This window comes from Micromys minutus (genome assembly GCF_963924665.1).
Source record: "Micromys minutus genome assembly, chromosome: 25".
Taxonomy (NCBI): Eukaryota; Metazoa; Chordata; class Mammalia; order Rodentia; family Muridae; genus Micromys; species Micromys minutus.
Genome location: NC_137960.1, coordinates 4,243,513 through 4,270,102, shown reverse-complemented (window position 1 = coordinate 4,270,102; position 26,590 = coordinate 4,243,513). Strand labels below are relative to the sequence as shown.

At 54.4% G+C, this 26,590-nt stretch overlaps 1 protein-coding gene across 4 annotated transcripts in view; it reads right to left on the bottom strand.

Annotated features, from left to right (window-relative positions):
- The window catches only part of ANKS1A (ankyrin repeat and sterile alpha motif domain containing 1A), a gene marked incomplete at its 5' end in the record, with an annotated part of 138,199 nt that overhangs the window by 4,555 nt on the left and 107,054 nt on the right, over nucleotides 1–26,590 (bottom strand). For all 4 annotated transcript variants that reach the window (XM_080938032.1, XM_080938029.1, XM_080938030.1 and 1 more), the window contains 10 exons: nucleotides 425–562; nucleotides 2,723–2,809; nucleotides 3,124–3,195; nucleotides 3,426–3,551; nucleotides 4,472–4,636; nucleotides 5,552–5,659; nucleotides 5,743–5,895; nucleotides 6,640–6,738; nucleotides 14,023–14,129; nucleotides 18,011–18,077. In XM_080938032.1, coding sequence (XP_080794158.1) covers nucleotides 425–562; nucleotides 2,723–2,809; nucleotides 3,124–3,195; nucleotides 3,426–3,551; nucleotides 4,472–4,636; nucleotides 5,552–5,659; nucleotides 5,743–5,895; nucleotides 6,640–6,738; nucleotides 14,023–14,129; nucleotides 18,011–18,077 — 1,122 coding nt within the window. The remainder of the gene's footprint in view (nucleotides 1–424; nucleotides 563–2,722; nucleotides 2,810–3,123; nucleotides 3,196–3,425; nucleotides 3,552–4,471; nucleotides 4,637–5,551; nucleotides 5,660–5,742; nucleotides 5,896–6,639; nucleotides 6,739–14,022; nucleotides 14,130–18,010; nucleotides 18,078–26,590) is intronic.

Sequence of the window (26,590 nt, the reverse complement as noted above, 5' to 3'; positions counted from 1 at the left end):
GAGAACCTAGTGACTGGGGACTGAATAACTGCCTGTCGTGTGTGCCGCACTGTGCGTTGGGAGCCGCAGGGAGGAGCTGTGTCAGCTAACCCATGTGATCTACAGCGCAGCCCCAGATAGGGCGAGGAGAGGTAGCCTTTCTAGATCATGGAGCTAGCTGCCAGAGGCAAAACTGGACATCTGGTGCCACGGGCCAGGGCTGAAGGACTTCTGTGTGGAGGAAGCCCCCCTGAGAGCTGGACACTGGTGACTTCCTGCTGGGTGGGAAGGGGCAAGGAGAGTTAAGGCCGGACTGTATGGCTGCCAGCAGCCTGGGGAGCCGGGGACAGTGGGTTGACAGGCAGCCAAGGAGAGACAGAGGACCTGTCCCACCTGGGAATGCGCGCCTAGGAAACCAGGTAACCACTGTCACAGGGACACTCACCACATCCACTGTGCTGAAAACGTGGCAGTAGTGGTGGCTGGTCTGCAGGTCCTTGGTGATGTAGGCAAAGGTACACAGGTCCTCTGGGTCCTGCGCGGCGCAGGAAATGTTCCGGATCTCATGCTCAGCGATGACATTCTGCCAGGAGAAGTGTGGTCTGGAACTCACGGTTTCCTCAGGGCACGCCTCTAGGTTTACCACCCTACCTTTTTACCAGCACGCTTTCATCACTGGGATGGAGGACTACGTCTGAGCCTGCTCGTTTAGGCACAGGGCCTCACCCCTGACCATGGCCAACAGGCAGAGAAATGTTTCTAGGCAAACGCATGCTCCATCTACCCTCACAGGAGGGCGGAAGATGGATCTCAGGGGGTGGACCCCGGGCAATCTGTATTTCAGTGAAGGAAACGGGACAGAAGTCGGGTTCCAGGACAAGGACCTGTGTGTGAGCAGGTGAGGGGCTGGGACTGAGAGATAGGGGTGAACTCCAGCAACCCCACAATGAGACGGGCTCCACCCACCACTGCCCTTTGAACAGGAAGTGCTTCAAAGACTCATGGATGGCATACTTGTTCCCGGCTCATGCTGGTATTTTGGGAGGTGGTGGAAAGTTTAGGAGGTGGGGCACAGGCAGAGGAAGTGGATTGCTGAGAAGGTCCTGGTCCGTTCTCACTGTTTCCTGTCCACCACAGCAGGCTTCCTCTGACCTGTGCTCCCACCTCTGTGACTATGAGCCAGACAAGGCCTTTGAGCCTTGAGCTGATTCTCAGGAAGTGGAGCCTCTGCAGTGGCTAACCTGACCACGTGGTTTTCACACCTTTGTAAAGATGTCTGTGGAGGAATTGGGAAAATTCTGGAGGAAGCTCAGCAGGGTGGTAGAGACCATGCTCATGAGGGGTGTGTCTACTGGGTACCAGGCCATCCATGTTCGACCATGACAAAGAACGTTACGCTCCACCCCGCCCCTGGACTGAGAAGCTGAGGGTGATGAGGACAGACTCCTGGATCGGGTGGAGGAAGCTGCAGTGACACCAGCATGTGAGAGAGAACATGGCTTTAGTGTTCTAGTCGGGCTAACATGGAGAACTGGGAACAGTAACCAAGGGACAAAGAAGTAAGAACCAGATTAAGCTGGCCCAGGGAGGACGCGGTGTCTGAGGACAGCAGGAACAGTATGAAGGAGTCAAGTGCTGTGCACTGGAATAACAGGAAAATGACTTTGGAGACAGCTCCTGCACTGGGCAGACCCAACCCGGGCTAATTCAAAAGCCTGGAGGAGAACTCGCTGGGCTGCCTTCTGAGAAGAGCTAGCTCCAGTCTGTAACGGTCACCTAGAAACGTGTCCCCAGGATCCATTTGACCATGCTCAACCATCCAAGTGCTCAAAGCCCGCCACAGCCATGATCCAGAAGGGCCCCGCTACTCCTTTAGTGGGTGGCAGATCTTGGTGTCACCTATGTGACACTAGTTCTGCTGTTGTGGAGAGTGTGCGAGTCTGTGGGGGACGGGAGGCTGGGAGCCATGGTCAGAGCAGGCAAGTCTCGAGAGAGGGGCGAGCGCTGCCAGACACACTGTGGGCAGTTTACCTTGCCAGATTCTGGCTGGTCTGGTCTTTTCTTGCTATGTTATTTTTTTCCTTTTAGAGTGAAAAATGTTCATTCTGTACTATTTGGGAGCTACATGTTATTTATTTTATGTGTATGGAAGTTTTCCCTGTATGCATGTCCGTCCATGCACCACATGTGTGCCTGGTGCCTACAGAGGCCAGAAGAGGGCATTCGATGTCCCTGGAAGTGGAGTTACGGACAGGTTTCATGCCACCATGTGGATTCTAAAAACTCCAGCCAGTTAACATCTCTCCAACCCTGACTTCTGAGTTTTAAAGGGGCTCACAATTAATAGTTTGCTTTGAAGCTGGGCCTTTAATCCCACCAGCTGGGAGGCAGAGGCAGGGAGATCTGAGTTTGAAGCCAGCCTAGTCTACACAGTGAGTTTCCACCCAACCAGGGCTAAAGAGTGAGACCCCGTGTAAAAAACATTTGCTTTGATTCTCAGAGGAAACTCTGGACTTGTAGTTTTTGAAAGTGCTAAGATTGTAAGGGCTCTGTGGATGCTCGGAGGGGGCTGGGTGCGTTGTTATTAGATGGTCCAGGAGAGTTGTTCCTGCTCCCCCACCCCCACCCCGCTGCTGCTTGAACAGCCTCCTCCCACACTGGTGTACTGTCTCAGCGCGGAGGCAAGCATGCACAGACTGGCCCTGTTAGGTCAGTGAAGGACGAGTCCTCCCGGGCAGCGTACCTTGTTGGAAGCGTCGATGAACTTGACACCTTTGTACGTGATGGACAGGATGATGGTGGGGGTCTTCTTCATGTGCTCCGTCGACTTCTGTAGAAACAGGGGGTGGGCTGAGGGCCCAGGCGGTCGTAGCGGGTGTCCCCTTGCTTGCTGTTCTGGTCACCGCCTCCCACCTACCCACAGTTCCCTCCTCTCATCCTCATGCTGTGTGTGTGGTGCTTTGTCTGCGAATGTCATGTGCCTGCCTGGTGTCCCTGGAGGCAAACGGAGGATATCAGCTCCTCCTGGAACTGGAGTTATGGGTGGTTGTGAGCTGTCAGTGTGGGTGCTGACGACTGAACCTAGGCTCTCTGGGAGGGCAGCCGACACTGTTAACTGCTGGACTGTCTCTCCAGCCACCTTACCCGCATTTTGGCACAGGCGTCTTGCGTGGACTCTGTCCCTCGTAGATCTTTGATCAGCATGGAGCCCAGATACTGTGGGAATGGGCAGAGGGTGGGCTTAGGGACACTGTGCTGCTGTGTGGCATGGCCTGGCCACTGGGGGACCATTTGCCTTTCAAAACACATTCTCCTGCCCCGATTTATTCTCAGGCTAGCGTCTCCCCTTTAGCACAGCAGAAGTCGTCCTGTGAACAGTCTGAGGACCCAGGTAAGAGGGGGCAGGGAGGGAGGCTGGCCGTCTTGGGAGGGCAGGGGCAACTCACATTGGCCTCATAACCACAGGATTCAAAGATGAGTTTTTCTGGCTGGTGCTGCCAGCTCTGCACAGGAGCATAGGGGGCGGCCAGGCTGGGCGGGCGGAGGGTCAGCTTCGTCTCGCTGGGCTCCTCCTGTAGAACACACACAGTCGGACACTACTCACCTGCTCCAGGGGGCTCACATGCTGCCAGTGTACCCAAAGAATGGGGAAGGCAGGGACCTCAGCAAGGGCAGGGCAAACTAGAGTCTGAGAGCTTTGATGGCCGAGACTGGAACGTGCACGTAAGAGGCTGTGTGGGACCATTCAGCATAAAGAACATAGGCTGAAGCCATGAAGCTGAGCCCTGGGCTCCCTCGGGTCTAAACAGACCCTCTGCCGGGAGCTGAGGTGATAGGAGGCCACCACACTTCAGGCAAGAGTTAATGAGGGGGATGGAGATACAGACTCAGAAAATGTCTTCTGCTTCTACTACGTGTAAGAGCTGAATGACTGAGCACTGTGTAAGTGCCGAATTCACAGCTGTGCTGTGGGGAAGGAGGGGAAATGGAGGGTCAGGTAGACCTTGTCACTGGAATGTGTGCAGGGTGTCAGAGGAGGTGGGGGTGAGGCATCCGCTCTCCCAGAAGGGAAGGGACATCTGCTAGTCTAAGGTCTAGACGGCAAGGAGCAGACAGGCCAGGCCGGACTGGCTGGGTCTGCGAGGGTTAGGGCCCCAGAGGCTGAGCCATAGAGCAAGATAATACCAGCCTTGTCCGGGGAAGCGCAGTGGAGCACGAACGCGCTGGGGTCTGCAGGGTGGGCGGGGCAGGAGGAAAAGGATCAGAGCTGCAGAGAAGGAAGCTCTGGGGAGTAAAACAGGTAAGAGACTAGGTCTGCTGTGGGGATGGAGCAAGAGCCTGCAGGGCTAGACATGAAGACGTGCCCAGGACAGCCCCAGACCCAATGAAGAGAGGAGGCTCTTCTCAAAGCTTCTGGAGACCCAAGGCCTCACCGTCCTCACAGATGGCCCGTCACCTGGCCTGTCACAGCAGACTCTGACCCTCCTGTTACCTGGACTCGGAAGCGTTCTGCTCGAGAGACGGCCCCGGGGTCATGCAGGCTCTCAAGCCGCCTCCTGCTTGTGTCTGCCGAGGGCAGCAGCAGGTCTGCCGACCGCCCTGTACAGGAATCGTTCTGGCTCAGCGGGGACGATGTCTGGGAGATTAAATCCTGGCACTGTTGGGCAAGAAACTGGTGAAATTCCCAGGCTGGGGGCATCAGATGCTCTCAGGGTGACATACAAAGGCTAAGAGCTAAGGGGTGAGCAGCAAGGTGTGGGACACAGTGGCATCCTGGCCAAAGCCCAGGTGGACAGAGGCAGTTAGGCCTTGCCTGTTCCAAGGAAGAGCCAAATCCCCCAGGGGCCAAGAAGTCCCAGCAGCCCACCCCGAAGAGGCCCAAACAAGGCTGTACTGTGGGAAGGGCAGAGGCCGCTCCCACATTCACCACTCGTGAAACTATCTGCCCAGTCAGCAAAGCAGAGACCTCTCTGCTCTCAGGAGCAGGCTCCTCCAGCAGGATGCTGGTCCTCATGGCCCTGGCCTGTCTCAGCCTCCTTGTGTAAAAGCAGCTGCTACATGAGGTTGCTGCCCAGAACAGAGCGGAGTCCACCATCACTGTTACAAAGTTCCCAGTCAGCAGCCCTAAGTGGCTGTCAGGGTCTGGCTGGTCTGAGGAAGCCCCGGCTGCCCCAGGTCTGTAACTGCTGCTGCTCTAGGATTTGTAGCTTGGAGGCAGGCACAGGGTGGGCCTGCTGTCTGGCCTGGCCAGGGCTCCTCAGCACTGCTGGAGCAGCAAAAAGGTCTCTCCAGCAACTAGGTATGGAGCTGAGTCTGAGCTCTGGGTGTGGTCCTAGCCTGGAACTGGATATGCTGACTTCCTTTCTAATAGTTAAATGGTCTTTCATTAGCATGAAAGGATTTTGGGTACAAGCAAGAGGTGTCACTTTCAAAAAGGACAGAAGCCATTCTCCTACACATGAGCCCGGCGGGCGAGGGCAGGGACTGTTGTGTGCTATCCCAAGAGTCATGCTGTCGCCAGGACTAACACACAAAGTGTACTTGTGGACCCTTCCCAGCTCCTTAAACTCACCCTTAGCTGGGAAAACCTTGGAGGCTTCTGTGGCGGCTCCTCATAGGGCCTGTCTGCAAGAGACGCGATAATGCGCTTGCGGTGGCCCAGCAGGTGAACCTTCAGGACCTGCAGAGAAGCAGAGGCCGTCAGCAGTGCAGGGGTGCAGGGGTCTTCGGCCCCTCCCCCCTCCCCCTCCACAGCGCACTCACGTTGACGAGCTCCAGCTCCCAGAGGTTCTTCACAGTGTCAATGGAGCTGTAGCCACTGGACAGGAAAGAGTGCACATAGTCCTGCAGCCCCAGTGAGTCCAGCCAGGAGGGCACTGAGGGGGGGCTGACCCCATCACAGCCAAGGGCCTTCACCTGTGGTGCGAGGAGGCGGGAACATCATCCCTGAGTCACAGAGCAAGATCCTCACTGCTCTGGGAGGTAGAGGCTGCTGGGTGTGGGGAGGAGGGGTGGTTGGTGAGGAAGACAGAGGAGGGAGGGATGAGGATGCTTCTCCTTGAGCTCCAGAGTCACTTCCTGAGCTCTGGTGAAAGGAATAAGAGGACACTAGCCATGGCAGTAACAGGGCTGTGGCCCCAGAGAATGCTTCTCTCAGGCCTTTCTGCGGTCAAGATAGGCTAACCTAGGCTCTAGTGAGTCAAGGGACTCCAAAGGGGGCTCACGACAGGCCAAGCCTATAGAACCTGGCTCTCTGTCAAGAGGATCCCAGAACCTCCTTGGCTGACCAGACATTCGCTGCCCTGAAGTCTTACTGCTCTCCAAGGGCCCCGAGCCCTGCTGGGCTCCTGTGAGGGAAGACACAGGCTTTGCATGACTCAGAGCCAGGCTCCTTTCCTGCTCTGGGTCTAGACCAGTGAGTGGTTCTCAACCTTCATAAGGCTGCGGACCTTCAATACAGTTCATGTTGTGGTGACCCCCGACCCTAAAATTGTTTTTGTTGCTACTTCATAGCTGTAACTTTGCCATTGTTGTAAACCATAATGTAAATTTCTAACATGCAGGATATCGGATATATGACCCCTAAGGGGTTGTAACCCACAGGTTGAGAACCTCTGGTCTAGGGGGTCAAGAGGGCCAAGGCCTGGCCAGAGTGGTCACCTTGGGCAAGGAGCGTGCAGCCTGCAGCAGCTTCCGCCGGTGCTGTGGGTCACTGATGCCGATCTCCCTCAGGTCCTGCTCTTCCATCACATTAGGCCCCTGAGATAAAGAGAACGTTGTGTCCCCCCTACACAGGTCTGCCGTCCAGACAGGTCAGCCTCCCATGAGTCCGTATGATGTTTCTCCATCAGAGCCACCAAGAGAAGGCAGAACACTGGACCCCTGGGCAGCAGCCAGTGTAAGCTGTCGGCAAATCTGCCCATGGCTGGAGCGCATGGAGCTATGCTCCCCACAGACACACCTTTGTCAGTCTGGGGGACCGATGCTGACAGGAATCAGGACGGGGCTCACTGCTGGAGGGAGGGGTCCGAGCTAAGCCTTATTCAGCATTCTTACCGCCTCACCACTATCTGAACAGAGCAGCCAGGGGTAGAACCTGAGTCTGACAGGGCAGTGGGGAGGCTGACAGGCCACACGCCTGCTTCCCAAGTGCTTTTGCATGATCTATCTCACCTCACAACCACGTTAGCGTTTCTGCTAATCTTGGTCACACAGAAGGGAAAACGGACTGACTGACTCCACACCTGCAGCCTTTGAGGCGGTCTCGCTGTGACAACCATGAGAAGCATGTCAAGCTTGGGACCCCTTCTAGAGTTGTTCTTCAAGCACTGAAACTTTTTTTTTTTTAATGTAGTGATGCCCCTCAAACCAGCTCTCTTTCCTCCCAGGCAGAAGCTGTCTGTTTCTGAGCCGTCTTTCCTACCAGCCTGGAATCACATCTGTAGGTCTGGAGCAGCTACTTCTGGGCTTCCTTCTAGAGAGGTGGGTATTCTCCCCCTCACTTGGTACTTAGACATGTTAAGTAGCTGGGGTCAGTGCGTGCTGACCATGACCTGGTGGCTCACCTTTACCTCCTTAGCTCCTTTGTCTTGGGTGTGAGACAAATATCCTACAGAGGACACCACCAGCCTAGGTTTAAGAGAGCTCTGTGGCTTGGCTGCTCTTCCTGGCCCACAGAGTGCACCCCTGCCTACCACACACAAGTCCAGACACTGACACCACTCTGGCTGGATCTAGAGTCTTCTGGTGGGTAAGGCAGAGAGTGGGCCATCTACCCAGACTGCCCTTCTGCTGACACCAAAGCAGGGACCTGAGCTGAAGCTACATGAACTTCCAGAAGCAGGCCTGACAGCCACTTCCCACATGCCCAAGGTAGAACCAGCTCCAACACCTGAAGGGTTGGTTCTCTTGTGAATCAGACCCAAGTTCAGGGTCAGGAGCTGTCAAGCTCTGAGAAAGAGGAAGGGTATGATGGGAAACGGGTCCTACTGTACCTTCCACTGCCTGGGCTTTCAGGAGCCATATGCTGCGGAAGGAGACACACTGTTGGGTCTGTGGATCTTGCTGCCCAACGGCTCTGCCCTGACTCGCTTGCAACCTCTTCCCTGGCGGTTTGCATCTCTAGATTCCTTACAAAGCTCAGCACCATGCAAGGCCGCCAACGGTTGTTACCCAGCACTGTTTTTGTGTTTACTTCAAACACCAGTGGCTCAGCCGGTGGTCTAGGGGTTCTGGGAGGAGGGACCTGGGTGGGGATGGAGAGCTTCCAGCAACAGTGGGCAAGGGCAGGTGTTAGAGAGATTGCCACTGCAAGCAGCCCCAGTCTCCGTCAGTGTGTGTCACAGGTCCCAGCCCTCTGTGTTCCTGAGATCAGCTGAGCCTAGGGTCAAGCCTGGATAAAAGCCATCGCACAAAGACGGAGGCAGTCAGGCCCCTTGCCCAGGGGAACTGGTTCTTGAGCTGTCAGCACGTTGTGGCTGCCTTGCCGAGAGGCCTAGGGAGGGGAAGAGATACCCGGACAGTGGAGGAGGAGTGCTGAGGGGGTGGGGTGGGTAGACCTCATTTAGAATTGTACTTGGAAAACATGAAGACCTGAGCCTTCTGAACTAGAGAGATGGCTCAGCAGTTAAGAGCACTGACTGCTCTTCCAGGGGACCTGAGTTCCAATCCCAGCAACCACATGGTGACTCACAACCATCTGTAATGGGATCTGATGCCCTCTTCTGGTGTGTCTGAAGCGAGCAACTGTGTACTCACCTAGATAAAATAAATAAATCTTTAAACAAACAAACACAAAAAAGACCCGAGCTTTACAAGGTCTCCAGGGAGCCCAGCTTGGCCAGGAGCCCAGAGGTGGGAAAGGCTTGTCTTCCCCCAGTTCCTTAAACCCAAAAGAGTGATGTCTGGGTAACTGCCCATCTTCCATCCTTTTGGCTAGGACCAAGTGCATGATGGGAAGTAGGTTACTAGGAGGGAGGTGAGAGCGGGCAGGGCTGTGATGCATTTGCTCCCAGGACTGAGTCAATGTTCTCTCCAGCCCTAACAGGAAGACCGGAGCAGGGAGGGAGTGCCTCTCCTCTGCCACCTCTGCCTCTCCTCTGCCACCTCTGCCTCTCCTCTGCCACCTCTGCCTCTGGGTGTGGCTGGCATTCACTCAGTCCTGTCGGCTCCACACTAGGAAAATGATTTCCTGAGTTCAAAATGTACACAGGCTTATTCCAGAACAGTCTGAAAGCGAAGGAAGCATAAAGTGGCAAAGGTCACCTGCCTACCATCCCCTGGGTAGGGGACACGGGCATTTTTCTCTTTCTTTGTGGCCTCAAGACAGGGTGCATTTTTCTGAATAATTTTTGTTGCTGTTATTTTGTGTGGTTCTGTTTTTAAGACAGGATCTCACTATGCCCAGGGTTGGCCTCGGTACGTAGATCAGGCTGACCTAGAACTCAGGGAAATCCACCTGCTTCTGCACCCATAGTGCTGGAATTAAAGACGTCGTGTGCTGTGCCACCAAGCCTGGCAGTATCTGAGAGTAAAGATGCTTGTTTGCAAGTCTGGCAGCCTGACTCAATTCCCAGGACCATATGGTAGAAGGGGGTATAACCAGCTCTCTAAGAGTTGTTCTGTGTGTGCTAGCATGTACACACAAAGACACGAGGGGGCATTTGATATAATAATGATTTTTAAAAGTAACATGGAAGCTGGTTGAGGTGACTCACACCTGTAACCCAGCACTCAGGAGGCTGGTATTCCAGGTCAGTCTAGGCTAGAATGAGACCCTGCCTAACACAAGCTGTGCATGGTGGTGCACACATGAAATCCTACCACTTGGGAGACAGAGGCAGGAAGACTGGGAGTTCAAGGCTAGCCTAGGTGACACATTTGCAGTGTGGGTTTGCCTCGCCTCAGTCAGTCAAGAGTGGATGGGATTGGTTTCGAAGCCTTGCACGTCTTTGGACACTGGCAGGCAGACGCAGGTCAGCCCTGCAGATGCCCTGCTGCCATTCTGCTCTTAGGAAGGGTGCACCCCACCTGCCGCCTCTCAGAGCCCACACAGCGACAGCTGCACTCCGGTACTGTGATGTTGGCACACCCCACTCAGCGAGTATGTGAATGCACGGGACCACGAAGGACACTGGTAAACAGCACTTCACTGGGAGGATGAACAGGGAGGGTTACTCCATCCAGAGCTGCCGGGAAGGACCCATGACACGTTGTCCTCATCTGAGCTCTCAGCCACTAAGCGGAACTATGAGTCTTCTCCTGCGCTTTGCCTCATGGTGACCATATGTGCGTGCCCGTATTGATCCTGTGCGCCTTCGCTAGCACAGGCTGGGCTGCAGAGCAGACGGCGGGTTCCCTGCAATCCCCTCGCCAGCCTTTTGGAAGGCAAACAGGTGGAACTGGATCTAGAGCGCCCCTGTGGCCGTCAAGCCCAAGAGACCACCAGTACCTGGGGCACCTGGGAAGTCTGGCTTTCAGGAGAGAAGACTGACAAGCCCAGAAGGCAGGACACAGCCTTCTCTGAGAGCCCTCCTGCCTATGCCTCAGCTCCACTGATCCTCCCGCCTTGGGCTCTATTTCAACTGCACAGAAAATTCCAGTCCAGCAGTTGGCTCACTACGCACTGTGCGGAGACAGGCGGCTGAGGTGCTGCAGGGCATCTGGGCAGCAGCTCTGCTTAGGCTGGCTGTGGTCCTTGGAGCAGCTACAGACAGAGGCAAAAGGGGTGGACACAGAGGGGAGACATGGCCCCAAGCAAGGGGTCATGGCAGGAGATACAAGACTTCCCAGCCCATGGGTCAGAGTGGCTTATGGGGCTGAAAGGGAATAAGTCTGGGAACTGGATTGGGACCCTTGGGGGTTTGGTCTGATGGAAACTAATAAAAAAGGGGCTCCTGGCCTAGCTGTGCTGAAAGCCAATCTCTTGCAGCCTTCTCCTACAGAAAGATCTACAACTGCAGAAGCAGACAGGAACCCAGTAGGAACCTACCTGCCCTGTGGCTGAACCTAGTGGAGGAAGGACCCAATGGGAGGAGCAGGAGGCCTCCCATCCGCAGCATAGGATGCACCTTTCCATCCCATCTGCTCCTAACCTACTTGGAGCTATTCTCCCATATCCAGCACCCAGGTACCAACTGTCCATGACCCTGCCTTCAGCCACCCTCTAGAGGCTGAGGCATATCTGGACTCAGGCCTTCTGCCTTGTGGGAGCCACAGGACAAAGGCCCCTCAACACACAGCTTGGGGACAACCACATACCTCCTTCATGGCTTTCAGGACTCCTGGGTCAGGTCCAGCTTACCCTGCTGCCTCACTAGTCCCTGTCCTCAAACCAATGACCTGTCCTACCGCCAACAGTCTCTGACCCATCACCTGCGTCTCCCTCTCAGTCCCTGGTCTCCACTTCCCCACCTGTGATGCTGGGTGACATTGCACTGGGCCACATGTACAGCAGAGGAAGGGAACTTGGCTCTTGTGGCTTCTGCTCCATTATGCTGCCGCTTCCTGACTTTCTATCTTCAGCTAGACCACAGGGTCCCTTCTGACATAGAATTTGCTGTTCTGACTTCATCGCCATCCACAGTGTGAAGCAGAGAAAACCATTATGCCCCCAAAAGAAAGATGAAGCTACCAGAGATCACCAGGGACATGTCTTGGTATTCCTTTTACCTCCCACTCACAGAGAGACAGTGTGGGTCACACATTCATTCCTGTGCACCCCTAACAGTCCCACATCAGCAATTCAATCTTATCCGTCACAACCCTCTGGCCTCAGGGCCACCACCACCAATACTTCCAAGAGGCAGAGTAACAGGTGTGCCAGCCATCAATGACCTCCTCCTGAGCTGACCAAACGCATTTGCTCTTAGTCCCCAGAAAGCCCATTTCCTGTGGTCGTGGTCTGTGGTGAAGATGAATGAATGGGCCATGAGGCACGAGCCAGTGGGGCTGGCAGGACAGCCATACGCCCTTGCCCGGTTTCCTGTAAAGCTCCCTCAGCCATACACAGAGCTTCCACAATGCTCACAAGTACCCTGTCACAGAACTCCACAGTAGCACCTTGTCTGTGAACATGTTTCCAGATGGGCTACTTTGTATCTATAGAAACATCTCCAGGGAATCTCAGGACAGGTAAAACATTTGCCATCTGCTGTGAAATGGATGATCTATGCCAGGACGGCGTGCTGAGAGAGTTTCAGGAATGGGAATACACCCCTGCTAAAATTTATCCCTAGGCCACCTGGCAGTTTATGTGCAGCACCTAGGCTGCTGTGTCGGTCACTCAGGCCACCCCAGGTACTGAAGCAACACCATGCTAAACTCGGGTGTGCTCTGCTCCCTCACCCCTGCTGGGCACCTCTGTAGCTGCTCCAGGACGGACCAGAAGGGACCAGGAGGGACCAGGCTTCTGGTCATCAGGGCGAAAGGTCATACAGGCTCTGTACCTTACACAGGCATCTGGTTCAGGGATATGCTTGCCCAAAATGTCATCTAGCTGCTCTTTAGTCTGTGTTCGCAGGTTGGGTCGGGGAGTCCTGAGGCTGCTCAAGGACTGGAAAGTGGACCCTTTCCAAAGTCAGCAGAACTGTGCTGTGGTTCGCAGGCTCAGCCCCTGGAGAACTGGAGCGCAGACAGTGTCTATGGATATTTCCAGCAGCGTGGCAAAGGGTACTTAGAAGGAAAGGCCCCAAACCCCAGAGACAGGGTCAGATGTCCTCCCCACTAACTGAACCCTCCTCCCTCCCAGTTTGTTGTCCTCCCCTAAAGGACATGTTGAGTCAGAAGTAAGGTTCCAGGAACCATAAGCACCCACGTAGCTTAATCTTTAGAAGGGAAAAACAAACTGCTATTTTAAAACTGTAGACTTTTAGACTCTGAAGAAGAACAGCCCCCAGCCTAGCCATGAGAGGGTAGCTTGCTGCAGGCTTGCCCAGGAACAGGGTGCTTGGTTAAAGCACTCTCCATCACAAGACAACAAACTCTACTCTTCCCACTGAGCAGACGGTAGGCTGGACCCCCGTGCCAGCTCTGTAAACAAGGCTCCTTGCACAGAAAATGGGGGAACCAGGCGGATGGGTTTGTTCGCTGACAGGATGCAGTGTCTAAGTGATAGTGTTCAGACTGACCTCTCGCCTTGTCCCTCCCAAGTGTACATTTTCACACGGCCAATTACCGGCAGTGTGACCCTGGGCAAGCCACTGAGCCTCTGCCTACATGTGGGAGTCACAGAGCTCATAGATGATAAGTGCTGAGATTGTCACCCAGCTCACAGTAAGGACATGGCTGTCACAGGCACTGCTGTGACATCGAATGGCCCGTTCCCACGCATGTCTTGGCTCAGGTGCTGCCTTGAATGGCTCGCTAGGACACACCAGGTAAGGCTGCCTGGAGGCGGATGGCAGTGGGACCACTGGCCCCTGAGCCCAGGGTGTAAGCTGAGTCCAACTCCTCAGAGAGCAGGGCATTTTCCTTTGAAATTCCCTGGATTTTCCTTTGACCCCTTGTGTTCCCTGTGAGTGCAGGATGAACCTCGGAAAAGCAACCAAAGCAGCACCCAGTCCTGCTGTGCTCAGCTCTGAGGCCAGGCACACGTGAGGCTCTGATTTCCTCCACACTTGGCGGGGCAGGAAGAAACCTCTGCTACCGTGGTAACAGCAAAGTTCTGGAAAGTAAGGAAACTCTTGGCATCCAACTGAGATGGGTCATGGAGTCCCCATGGGGTACCTGGCTGCCCTGTCCACCAAAGCTGCTGGGGAATGGCTCCAAGTGCTGGCCAGGATGCCTCCGGGTATAGCGTACCCACAGTCTAAGAAACGGGGCTGGGGCCGGGGCGTGCACCTGCACAGGTAGTGTGACCAGGGCTGTCTGCAAAGTTAGTGTCAGCTACCCAGATACTTCCTGGTGCCCACAGCCCCTCTGCTGGCTCTCCCCTGTAAGGGACTGTGCACTCTTTCAGACTCCAGCTGGGTGGGCCGGTTCAGTCAGGGAGCCCAGCCTCCAACAAGCAGCACCAGCCGGGGCCAGCACGCCTGCCGCACTTACCAGGAAGCGGACATCATCAAAGCCGTTCAGCAGTAGCTTGCTCTCATACTGCTGCAGGCCGACCGACTCCAGCCACTCCCCGACGCTCTGCTCCAGCGCCCGAGAACCTGACGAGAGAGGAATCGGCAGACGCTTGAAAAGGGAGAACCCGTTAAGGCGGTAGCAGCGGCACTCAGAGGAAGACAGGTGGCACTGCCACATCATAGCCATTACCACGAAGCAGCCAGACCCTGTACAAGAGAGCAGAGAGCAGGCGAGGCTTCTCCTCTCTGTAGGGCAGGGACGGAGCTGCCTAGCGCTGAACACCAGCCAACTCAGGCGGCTGATACCCACTCACACCCCACAGTAGGAGCTGTCCGGGGCTGGTGCCGAGGCTGTACATGCACCGTCTTGCCCCAGGGTTGGGGGAGCCAACCCACGATGATCTCTGGGTCAATTGCTCGTCAACGTCCACACAGAGGTATGGCAGAAAGTCTGTCCCCACAGGCACTAGAAGAGGATGCCAGAACTCCTAAGTGCCCGCCGGCCTGGCTGCTCCTCTCATCCATGCAACTTCTGGAGCTGCTGTGGGGCTGTGGCAAGGGGCTAGTTCTGCGACCTTGCAGCATAGACCAGTCAGGAGAGAGCGCGAGTCCTCATGCAGCTGGGGGACACAGGCACACAGCGAGAACTCCGGGAAGGAAGCGGCGGCGTTCATGGGGACCCAGCACATGCAACACAAGCAGCACAGGAAACAGCAGGGGGAGAGAAGGGGCTTTTACTTGTTTTCCCCCAGCAGTCCCGGAATAAGCAAACCATGGCCCCAAGCCTTGTGCTCCCAGCTCAGGACAGCCAGGGGCCCGAGGGACAGGTGGGCTGGAGCGCTGGAGCCAGGCTCAGCTATGGCTCAGTCGGGTCAGTGGCATGGTCTTCTATCGGGCTGTGTGGCCAGCCGGCTGCGGCCCGTCTACAGCTAGCCTCTGGAGGCTGGCAAGCGGGGTGCTTCCTGGCCTGGGCTGGCTTCCAGGGGCGAGGTGTTCATACTCCCTGTTTTCTGTGTTGGCTCCAAGACCTGCCTGCCTGCTTAGGGGACAGCAGTCGGCTGTTCAGTTCTTGGTCAAAGAAGACAAAACCAGGCAGACGGAACGAAGAGCCACTTGTCATCAGGAGCCAGCAGGGTCTGTTCAGTGTGCTGCTTGGCTGAGCGACACACACACACAGAGCTTTCTTCCCTGGGTCTCTGGATCTCTACAGATGCACAGGAACAGGGAACGTCTTCTCACTGTGCACACAGTCCGGGCGGGACTGAGGCAGTGCTGAGGCAAAGGTTCCTTCTGTCCCTCCCTCGGCCCTCAGATGTTCAGCGGGTGCCTTCACACCCACCTGACTTCTTCAGTTCTTGTAGCACGAACAGGTAAGAGGGGGGTGAAGAAAGGGAGACAAGAGGGTGCAAGGTGGGAGAAAGAAGGGCCAACTACAGAGACATCACCTCCAGGAACTCTTCTCTGACACGGTGAAAGTCATCCAGCCAGCACTGGCAGTCTCTGCCCTTCAAGGCAGGGCAGTGCCAACTTGCTTGTCTTAGGGACCCTGCTGACCAACTGTGGCAGCCTCTACTCCTTCCTATCCTCCGCAGAACAGATGGTGGGTGGTGACCCGGTGGTCTCTGGATGCAGGCTGTGGCAGAGCTCCAAAACGCCAAGTCTGGGGAGGGTCTCCCAGACTTGTCCTTGAATGGAAAGTCAGCTCCGGGAACCTACGCGGCAGGCTCTCTAATGCTCATGAGCTTGTAGCCCCGGCTGCTGATTCATTCCTGCTTGTAATCCCAGGGCCGGACAGCTGTGGTCCAGTCCGCTGCTGGTAGATGTGCGCGCTCACAGAGCCGCGGCAGAAGGCTTTGTCTAAAGGCTCCGGGGCTCCACACTGCTGGCTGCCGGCTCCACCGTCCTTGCTCACTCTTGTGTCTGGCCCTCCCTCTCGTCCCCTCCCACCCTTCCCCCTTCCACACTCAGGAGAATACATCACGGATCGGACATCGGAACAGAAGCTGCTGCCGCCAAGGGGGAGGCAGAGGGAGACAACAGGATTCCTGGGAGTGATGCTGGAGATGCAGATGCGGGCGCTAAGGGGACGGCGGCAGCTGAAGCTCAGCGCTCTTACAGGGCACAGGGACCAAGGGGCAACACAGTCCACAGTTAAGTGACCCCCACTTGCCACTTTAGGAAGCACTGTCCTATCCAGTACAAAAAATAGCAAGACAAGTCTATTGCACCTGATGCTCCGTAGATGAGAACATAGGGCCAAGGGGAGGAGTGGACACCTAGAGCTAGGGAGAGCCAAGGGGGGACAGCAAAGGTCAGAGGTATAAAAGAACCACGTTACCCCATAAATATGCGGGAGGGACCTGCATCTCAGTGGGTCACATACAGGGAAGGAGTCAAGAGTCTGGGCCCCGGGAGGGAGCACTTGGAAGGTGCTCCACAGTGACTGGAGTGAAGCAAAGGAAGGCCAGGCTACCCTGCAGACAGAGTGCCTGGTGTGGGTGGTAGCTGGCAGAGACTCGGAGCCATTGTGACACCGGTCTTTGGGAACTTGGTATCTAGCCCCAGTGTGGCCACTCTGGGGGCTCTTGGGACTCAGTGTTGCCATCCTGCCTTTGAGGAGATACCTCCATGCAAAGCCAGTCATTCTGAGCAGCGGGTGCTGGAGGCTAGGAGTCTCTTCCTCGACTCTCTCTGACAGGTGACCCCCGACACACTTAGACACCGAGTATTCAAAATGTACAATGATTCTGCTTTGGCCTGAGCCAGCCTCTCCATACCCAGGGCCTCTCTTCACCGCGTGGCATACATCTTTGCCAGCCTGGGGGTCCCTAGGCTGTGGTGTAGAAGATGGCTCAGGAAAGTGAGCACACACACAAGCCCAGGGGGTCAGCACACCCAGAATGCAGAGAAGCCAGCCCTCTTGCTACTCCATTAGGTGAACACAGACGCCGCGGGCAGGGCTCTTCCCCGGAGGCCTGGCTAGATTGAGGCAATGGTCTACTGACTCCAGCCTCCTGACACATGATGGTGGCTCTGGCTCTTGATCCTTAATGGTACAGTAAAGCGGACGGTAGCCACAACTTGGCTCAAAGCTCTTGGTCCCAGCTTTGACGGTGTCATGTTGTCCTAAATGCCTACACGCTACAAACACCTGTGCACACCAACACAATGGTCTAGAGAGGGACCGGGGCTGGGAAAGCCTTCTCTGTCATCTCTAGCAGACAGCCAGTACTGACGACAGACCTGAGCTCAGTCCCTCAGCTGGGACCCAAAAATGGGGCTGTAGGGAAGGAAAGCACCGGGAAGCGAGGCAGAACACAGAGGGAGCCAAGCCAGGAGTGGGGCTCTGTTCTTAAAGTTCCTTTCTCCAATGCACAAGGTACCCTCCCCTATGAGGCACCTTAGCAGGGCCACAGGGGAGGCTGCTGGGCTAACGCTGAGGGAGGTATGGGACCCTGCCCTTGAAGGTGGCTCACTCATCAGGAAGGAAAGCTGGGCCTCCCTCCTGGGCCACAGTTCTGGGGCCTGAGTCTACAGGGGGCTGTGAGTATTGGCTCTCAGAGGAACTTTATGAATATCTCTTTTGAGAAAGAAACCCAGCACAATGATCCATTCCACAGAAAGGAAAACTGAGGCAGACCTTTACCGTCAGAGGACTGAGGGAACGGGAGGGGAGGAGACGAGACACCCACTTCAGGAGACTCTGAGGAGCTGACAGGGAGAACACTGTCTAGCCCCATACTGCCAACGTAGTAAACAAGGCACGTAAGGGCCATGTTTTCAGGTCCTGAGCAAACAAGGACCAGTGTGGAAGTAACTCCAGTGTGGGCCACTCTGATGCAGTCCATACTGATGAATGCAAAGAGAGACGTGGCACCTACTGAGAAGTACAACCCTATCCTCTTAATGAACGGCGGCAAACTCAACTCATGTGCCCCACGGGGTGGGTGGGGCTGGGACAGTACCTGAGATCTTCTGCTGCTCCTGAGAGAAATCAATCCCTTCCCCGATGGAGCTCATGATTTTCTCAATCTGAAACAGAGGAAAGAGAAGCAGGAGAAGGGTCAACTTGGGGCCAGCGTTGCCAGCTCGAGGCCAGTACCGCTTGGCTCTCCTCCCAGGGTCCACCCCAGCCCAGGATGGAGTGGACAGCCACTCTGCAGGGCTCCAGGCAGTGACCCCTTTCTCCAGCCGTCTGTATGTGACACTGTTCACGTTGGAGCTTAGGTTCCATAAGGGGGAAGTTGTCAGCCTTGCTCTATGCTGTGTCCCAAGTCGTGCTTGGAAGACCGTGAGCACAGGAGAGATAACTGGTGGCCATGACAGCTAGTTTGGAGCTGTAGAGGCAGGTAGACCACATGCATGCGTGAAGTTCCTGGAAGCCAGGGGAGGCAGGCATGTGGCCCTGGAAGGAAACCCTATTGCAGCTGGGAGTCCAGATGGAACTTTTGCATCTGGGCAGAGAGTCATCGACAGTTTCCTTCCCCTGAACTACAGTAGAGACGGACAGCCTTATATCATCCAAATGTCTTCAGCACGGCCCCTGGTACGGACCTGTCTCAGCTGAGGTCCTCGGCAGCAACCTGGCTTGGGCTACTGTGGGCTGGATCCACGCTGCCCCATCTGCCCCTCAGTCCAGTGTGTGCACCCGGGGTTGGTCTAGACAGCCAGACGAAGACCGCCTGTCCCCTTTCTTGGGCTGCAGTGACAATGAGCTCATTCACAGCCTCTTCCAAAGCCATGGAAAGAGGGACCTTTTGTACCAGCACTTGGATGTTTTTCCCCTAAGTGCAAGTAAGGAGCCTGGGCCTGACAGTCAGGACGACTCCCAGCTGGCCTCCAGCCGGCAGCACGGCAGGCAGCTGACGTCCAGAAGAGCACAGGGTGCGTGCCCCTCTCCCTGAAGCCAGTTCAGCTGACAGCCTGTGGAGCACACTGGGGTAGGGGACACTGTCTCTGTGTGGGAGGTGGCTCCAGGGCAGATCTGCACTGCCCCCTGGGGTACATGGCCACCCTCATGCATCCCTCCCTTGGGCTGCCGTCACACAGACAGGCAGGGAAAGACCTTCAGCCTCTGAAGCCTGGAATGGAAGTGGGTAAGTGTGCTTCCCACCAGGGGCTGTGCGGATGACAGGGCTCACAGATGCTCAATAAACATTAGCCGTGCCATGTTTTATTCTCCTGCTCTCTGAAGACTCCAGCCCACCAAAGCCGAAATTTGAAGCCTGAAAAGTTCTTTTTATGTGTAAGGGAGTTTTGCCTGAAACTACGTCTAATCACCGCATATGTGCCTGGTGCCTGGAGGCCAGCAGACTGCACAGTACCCACCTCCAGACCACACTCTCTTCCCCAGGTGGGGCAAGGCCAGTGCAGCCTACAGGAAACTTCAGAGCCAGATCTCAAAGCCTGGGTGTCCTGATCCCATTAGACCCCTGGGCATGAGCACACACCCTGCTCCTCCGTCTTCCCTTCCCCCTTTCTAGAACACGGTGGGAAGAGACATTTGCCTACACAGGGGGAGAAGGGACTTCATTCCTGGGGTGGCACCTGGCAGACAGGTTAACGATGAGTGAGCAGGCACTTTCCGTCAGGCAGACCTACCAGTGAAGAGCCATTTTCTGAGGCCAGGTTCCACACAGTGGGTAGTGAGAGCTCAAGTGGGCGGTGGTCCCACATCACTCCATTCGACACAAGTACTGCTGGTCCTCAGAACCACCCACACGTGGCTGGAGGCTAGCACAGGCCAGGATTTCCACAGCCTACCCTGTGTGCCTATGCCAGTGGACACTGCCAGGAGGCTTTGCCCAAACATTTTACTGTTTTGTAAGCACCAAAGCCAAGCTGAAGAGTCTACTATGTAGAGGAACTGAAGGACATGCCAGTTTTCTGCTAGCCTAGGGATTCAGCGGCAGTTAGATCTCTGTGAGTTCGAGGCCAGCCTGGACTACAGAGTGAGTTCCAGGATAGCCAGGGCTACACAGAGAAACCTTGAATCAAACAAATAAACAAGCCTTGGAAATGATCCATGTCGGCGGGTATTCAGAATGATTCTGTTCAGACGGCTCCCTGCTAGGGCTGCATGAAACGTACTCCCCAAACACTAAAGAGCAAACGCTGGCTATATTGCTGACATCTGCTCTGAGCCCCCAGATCTTGGATGTCCATAGGAGTGGGCTTGTCTGGCCACTAAGGTGGCACCATGCCATTTAAATAACTGCTGGAGTGGGAGGAGTGTTGTATGTACCAGGAAGTGTGTGAGGTACAGGTAGTCCCTGGGGTATCCTGGGCCAGCACGCTCCTGCTCTTAGGCCTGTGGGAAACTTCTCCTTTGGGCAATCCTGTGTGGGACCAAGTCATCAGGATATCAGGCACCATTTTGGTATGTATCTAGAAGTTTGGGTTCCATAGGAGAGGACCTGCCTTCATCCTATTGTTCTAAGTATAAATATTAAAGGAAATGTTTCTGGAGAGCAGCAAAGTTGGCTACTGACACGTCCCATTCCTTCCTAGGCTGTCACCAAATACCAATGACTCCTTAGGGTAAGAAAGCACACGATTGTGCCCTCAGGTGTGTCTTATTGATCTGAAGATGCCCACCTCTCCTCCTCTACCTCACACTTACGCACCTATCAAGAAACTTGTCAAGCCCTGTTGCTTTGACAGTTTTAATGGTGTGTCCCAGTGATGCTGAGAACCATCATGGGGGAAGGCCTGTTTCAGGGCATTAGATCCAACCCCATGCCTTTTACAGAGCTGGTGAGCGTCTTGGTGACACTCAGGTCTTGATAAGCAGTGAAAAATATTCAATGCTCTCCCATCAGGCTGGGCACTGAAACTTGAATTGCTCTTATATAAATGGAGAGTAGGGAAGGTGGCCCACAGTGCCGCTTCTGGGTCCCGCTGGACTCTCTGGCAGCCGTCCCCTTGTTTTTACACCAGCCCTGCAGAGCAGGCCCAGCTTCCTACACCCAGGGAGGAATCCCACGGGCAACTCTTTGGTAAATTCTTAAATGTGCCAGCAGCTTAGCCTGGACCTGAAGGGCACGAAGCCTGGCTGGGCAGTGTTTCAGGGTGTGTGTGAATATTGAGGGCCGAACAAGAACTCTCAGTCCACCAGAGGCTGGCCCCACCCTGTCATGTGACCTCAGAGACTGGTCCCACCCTGTCATGTGACCACAGAGGCTGGCCCCACCCTGTCATGTGACCACTGATGCTGTCATGGAACCCTAAAGATACTGACAGGGACACTCCCAGACCAGAAGCCACATAAGAACTCGTGGTCCCCTCTACATTTGCTGGATTGCTTCTCGGAGCAGACAGGCACTCAGCCTTGAGAGGGCTTTGATTCAATATTTGGAAAAGGGTCACTGGCCGAGGGCTAATGACTTTTTTTCTTTCCCTTCCAGACTGAGTTGCATAAGGCCCCAGGAAAGACAAAGATAGATTGAAGTAAATTATGTGTCCTGATTTTCTAATCTTGTCAACGGCGTTTAGAAGAGGCCAGGATGGCATGGAAAAGCGGGGGGGGGGGGGGTGTGTGCTCAGTGTGGGGATAAATAAAGAGCTACCAGTGGGCTAAGGGCTCTTCTCAGGCAGGCTCAGGGAACAAGGGCAACTTCTCAAAGCAGACTCTTAGGCTCAGCAGGGAGGGCACACAGGTTGATGCTGTATTTTCTGTGGTATACCTCACTCCAGTTTCCTCCCCTTCTCTGCTTGCCTTCTCTCAAGGTCCCTTCTTCTTTTGGGCTAAGGGGTAACAGAGTTGTTTCATTTCAAAAGTGCTTTGTCCTGCCCTACCAAAAGCTGCCCCTCCCCCTACCCCCACGATCTGTCCAGAAGTCCAGGGGCAGCCTGGTAGAGAGGAGAGCCAAGGGTGCCCAGTCCTAGGCTATGTCTCTTTCCTCTTTTGGCCTGCACCTTGGGGTTACAGACATGGGCTCCTGAAGCCTCGGAGTGTCCCCAATCCAGAGCCACCAACCTGGTCTCTCTTCCACCCAAGGCAGGCTGGCTTGTGATGGCTAAATTCTTTGTCAGTCTGACTGGATTTGGAGTCCTGTGAGATGCACCACTAGGCATTTCTGCTGAGGGTGTTTTCAGAGAGGTTTAAGTGAGAAGACACCCCTGAAGTTACTCAGAGATACCCCACAGGCTGAGGTGGACTGAACAGGAATGCAGAGGTTTCTGCCTCCTGACTCTTGGAACAGCTTGACTAGTGGCCTCACACTGCACCACGCACTGCACTCTCCCTCAGACTGCAAAGAAGTAGACCTTTCATCTGCTCTTGGGACAGTGACAGGAAAGCATAAAGGCCATAAGGGGACAGGAGAGGCCACATGGAAAAAATCAGTGTTGCCCAGTGGTGTCCTCCAGCCTGAATGGTCCACTCCAAAGGCAGTTGTTGATTCAAGTATCCCAAGAAATTGCTGAAAAGGAGAAGCAGGGAGACCCAGATTCCAATTAACTTGATTACTTCTCACCACATAACTCTGGGTTATGTGCCAGGTATTGGCTTTAAAAAGTGGGACAACTATCTGAAAGATTAATGAGACTTTGTATTTGGGTTCTGGTCCAGTTTATGCTTAGCATTTGGCCCCTGCAGGAGGGACACAGGCACCTGCCTTGCCTGCTCTGCTTCTAGGGTCACACTTGCTCTTCAAGTCTTCCTCAGGGCCTGTTCTGTGTGTGCTCCCAGCACTGGCACTGTGGGAAGGGTGCAGCACCTGCTCCTCAGTCCTACAGGCCTCCCTGAGGCCTCCTCTAATGCCCGATGAGGAAGAAGTCAGGGTAAGGAAATCGACAGAACCCCAACATCATTTTCACACACTAAAGTCCTCACCTTACACTCAGGGGCACACCCTGCACACCTGCTGTTTAGATGAAGTCATAGACCAGGCAAAAAACTGCCAAAGAAAATGCCGAAGGAGTGGGTGCCCAGGGAGGCTTTAGGGTGAGGTTGGGTAGGGACTGACTGGGAAGGGCAGAAGGGAACATTTTGGGGTCACAGTAATCTTCCTAATGGAAATTTGTGGTTGCGCAAATGTGTGTATCTGTGAGAGCTTATGCAACGACAGTTGTGACCTAAGCCTGTCTTTGAGTATGTGTCACCCCGTCCCAAACATGTCAAAAATAATGTGGCTTGTTAAGTGGGCAGAAGGTCAGAGGGGCTAGATGCACAGCAAGCCCCTCGAAACAGCAGTCCCTGAACCAGGCACACTGGGCACCAAGACATTCTCTGTCCCAATCTTTCACGTTTCTGTAGTTCAAAACACAGAGCAAAACCCTGCAAAAAAGGTTTCAGGCTCAAATCTTTTAGAAAATATCAAATTATATAGCCACAAGGGTCCCCTTTTCATCTGCAAGGAACTCAGTTCAACATGCCATAGCCAAAGCCACACCCAGGAGAGGCCACACAGAAAAAGGTGTGGGAAGCTGGCAGCCCCGCTTTCCTGTACACAGCGAGGGCGGAGGGTTCTCCCACGGCCTCCATGTTGTGGTGTCTCCATTCTGGAACCAGGCAAACTCAAGGCCCTGCAGTCTGAGGAGCCTGGGACATTGGTCACTGCATCAAGAGTGGCGGCGTGGACGGAGGCCCCCCACAGGAACACTCAGCCAGCAGAGCACTCTCATAACCTCACTGCCGGAAATCCACAGAATCAGAGCCTCAACGCTCCCGGAATACGGGAGGAGGGGGGGTGGGTGTGCTAAAAAGGCTTGTTAGGCGAGTTCTCTCCTACTTCAGGAGGCGGCGCATCCTTGGAAGTGGTACAGCTCCAGCCTTGCACACTGCTTGGTTCTGCCATGGCCGCCAACACGGCCTTTTTCCTTCTTCTATCTGTGATGTCTGTGCCCCTTGGGGCTATAAATCTGTGGCTCTGACTGACTGATGTCCACGAGCTTGTTTCTGGGCTAGCCTCAGGTCTGTGAAGGCTTAGGGCAGAGATTCGGGTATGTCAGAAGGACATTACTAAAGGTGGCAACCAGGGAACAGCAGACTTCAGAATAAAAACCCCGAGTTCAAACCCTGGTTCTCTCCATTCGTGAGCAGAGTCTTGGAGAAACCACCCAACTTCTCTGAGCTTTTGCACGTTTCCAGTATGGGAAACTTGCTCGGCTACAGGGTCACTGCTATGGTCAGTGACTTTTCTTCTCCCCTCTCCCTGCTCCCCTGAGTCAGTATCACTGTGCAACCCAAGCTGACCTTAACCTCAAGATTCTCCTGCCTTAGTTTCCCCAGTGCCAGGACTTAGGGCATGTGCCAGCACACCCAGCTACCTCTTCCTTTGAGCTCGTTTCTCAAAGGCTGCTGGGAAAGTGTACGCAGTTGATTAGGGCACAGGCCTAAGAACAGCCTGTGCTCGCCAGACTGAGGGCCTGAGGCCTGTGTGCTGGTGCAGTTCCTCCATCCCCGACGACAGCATCCTAGGAGACATGGTTCTGTGGTTCCTCTCCAGAAGTGGAACTGTCTGCACTTCCCAGGCCAGAGCAGGAAGTTACTCCTAAGGGCTTCCTTAGCCCAGTGAGATGTGGGCTGGGCTGAATCATTCCCTATTTCCTGCTCTGTGACCCATCTGATCAGGTGCCATCCGTCCTGCTCTAGGAAACACCAGTAGTCTTCGTAGACTGTGTGTGCCAGGCTAACTGTCTCCCTTCTGATTCAGTTTGCTGGGATTAGAAAGGCTGCCTTGATTTATATTCATCTCATTCTAAAATAAACAGAATTCCACCTAAAAACAAGTTAAAGGCCAGGTCCCTTAGAGATAAACCAGAGGGAAAGGGAAGAAAATGTTCACAACCCTCTGCGAACAATAGCTCACTTCCTGGACACAGCTGGTGGTGGCTTCTCCAGTTGGGACAAAACATCCCGGTGAGGGAGGGACTTCCTGGTAAGCTCAGGCCTGAGCTGCTCCCTCAGTGCATGGGGAGGACTGGAGGCCGATATATCTGCGCTTTCCACACCTAGGAGTCTGTTCCCGAGAGCTGGTCATGAAATAGCGAAGTGTGCTGGAGTCATCTGCTCTGGAGCTCCCGGTCACCATGAGCCCAGATGGCACTGCCAGCTCCTAAGTCTCTAGCCACCTTTACCTCAACGACCAGCAGATTAGCTAACTCTACAGCATGTCCTCCTGACAGGCACTGCACAGCTCACAGACTGCAGGTTTCTGTCCAGCACCCACAAGTGAGTGGTGTGCTTATCAAGAGAGGTGAGAGTCACTTCTGTTCATGGTGGTCATTCGCATGACCCCAGTGCTTGGGAGGCCGAATCTGAGGCCAGCCTGGGTTATACAGGTCATTTCTAAACTTAGGCAAATAAATAAAATTTAGGGCTAGGACCACAGTATTAGAGCAAGTGCCTAGTATATGCAATCTCCAGTCCCAGCCCTACCGGGGCCAGGGAGGAAGAAGAAAATGTAACTAAATGTTATAGACCGACTAGTAATGAACCAAGTACAAGTGCTGTTTCTATGACAACCAAGTAGCTACTTCAAAGAGATACAATAACGGGAAGATTTCGGTGTTTTTGAATGACATGTAGTTATGTAGTTGGTTAAATAAGTTTGAGAAATTGTGAAAGAAATCTATGCTCTGATTGCTTTACAAGTGGCTTAATTCTGGCTTTAACAAAAAAGTCAAACCGTAAATGCCAGTCAATGGAGCATCTTGGCTTTGCCTAGCATCATAAAGAAAGGCAGAGAACACAGAGTGGACAGAGTCATGAGGAGAAACACCCAGGTTCCCCTCAGAGTGGGCACGCATCTACCCTTAAAGTAACTTATGTTTATGTTCCTTTAACAAAATTACTGCCTTCTTTAACAGGGTTTGTAATTAACCTAAGAGCCCCGTGCAAGCCGCTGTGCCAGAAGCTCCCACTAAACACAGGATATGTAGAGAGTGTCCCTGCAGGAGCTTGAAAACCTCCTAAACAAGGCAGCAGTAACTTCCCAATCACCTTCATCCGCAGATCTGCCCTCCCAAAGCAGAACCCCTCTCCTGTTGCTTTTTCTTAGGAAGTCTCTCCACTGACTGGAGAAAAACACTAGGCGGCTTCCTTCTTCCTGGAAGATACTGTTTGGACAGTGTCCCATGGATTACTACCTTGCTTCAGGACAAACGGTGGGTCTGGCCTTCCTGACCTCCCCAGCAGAGCATGTGGTCATCAACAGAGCCTGGGCTCTGCTCTGTGCCCAGAGGCTGCCCAGGTCCTAGTTCCAGACTTCATCCACACACAGAGCAGGTGGTGAGCCAGCACTGCCCTCAGCCCGCCCAGTACCCAAGCAGGGAGCACAGAAGCAGGTTATGAGGTTAACTAGAGCCCTTTTCTGCATGTGCAGCTATACTTATTCTGAAAGACTATTGGACAGGGAGCCAAAGCAACTCTAAATCTCAAAGACCATTCTGAAGCTCAAGGACACCTAAAATTATGAGAAAAGGGTTGAGCTAGGAGGTAGGAGCTAACCTGTGCTCAGCCTGCCTGACCTTTGACCTATCAGAAATGCAAGAATCCATAGGAAAGACATCCTGTGTCCACTGAAGGTAGGTCTCCACAC